Here is a 975-nt window from a genome sequence, read left to right as displayed (position 1 = left end):
CAGAATCCGTTGTTCTTGCATCCAAGTGATTGACCGATGTCAATTAATGTGACGAAACTGCAACGAGCCGATGATTATCGCACATGGAAACGATCAATGGAGATACAGTTGTCTTCAAAGCGAAAGCTAGGATTTGTCACAGGAGATGAGAAATGAAGCACAACAGATGCAACAGATGCAATACAGTGGGATACGTGCAACAATATGGTAATTTCTTGGTTGCATAACAATATCTCTGATTCGATTAAGAAATTAATATTGTTCATTAATGATGCAAGTGAAGTGTGGAAATCATTAGAAAGTAGATTTCAAGTTGTTAATGGATCACGTAAGTATAAATTGAATAAGGATCTATTTAGCTTGAAACAAAATGGATTGACACTGGTAGAATATTATACTGCTCTAACTTCTATTTGGGAAGAGTTAGATAATATGAATTCATTGCCTGCAATTACTGTGATTACTGCTGAAATTGAAGCATTCCTTAAAGCATTAGATGTGCATAAGCAAGAAGCTAGGTTATTTCAGTTCTTGAACGGATTAGATGATGTTTATGCACACCAGAGAAGTCAAGTCTTGATGATGCCTATGTTACCTAGTGTAGAAATGTCGTGTTCTTTGGTTCAGCAAGAAGAATCTCAAAGAAACACCTTGAAGTTGCAAGTTGATGCTGGTCATGAAATTGCTGCAATGTACAGTAAGGCCAATAGTTCAGAAAGATGTTTTGAATGTGGTGGAAAAGGTCATACTAAGGCAAATTGTTGGACTATTATTGGATATCCAAAGTGGCATAGCAAGAATAAGAAATTTGTTTCTAATAAGAGTGCAAGTAGTGGTGCTGGTAAATGGCAGGGCAACTCAGGGAACAGAAATTATGGAAATAATAAGATGGTGAACAATGTCGTGGTTCAGGAGGATGAACCAAAGGACAGTAATGTCATGATATCAGCTAAGCAGTTTGAACAACTACTTTAA

General features: G+C 36.6%; 1 protein-coding gene across 1 annotated transcript; it reads left to right on the top strand.

Annotated features, from left to right (window-relative positions):
* Nucleotides 1–204: 204 nt before the first annotated feature.
* LOC141686299 (uncharacterized) lies at nt 205–975 on the top strand. Its single transcript, XM_074491342.1, has one exon. It carries the CDS (start codon nt 205–207, stop codon nt 973–975), a length of 771 nt encoding a protein of 256 aa, XP_074347443.1.

The sequence above is a fragment of the Apium graveolens genome, chromosome 9 (genome assembly GCF_009905375.1).
Source record: "Apium graveolens cultivar Ventura chromosome 9, ASM990537v1, whole genome shotgun sequence".
Classification (NCBI taxonomy): Eukaryota; Viridiplantae; Streptophyta; class Magnoliopsida; order Apiales; family Apiaceae; genus Apium; species Apium graveolens.
Note: the sequence above shows the minus strand (reverse complement) of the source record. Positions and strands in the feature narration are given on the sequence as shown.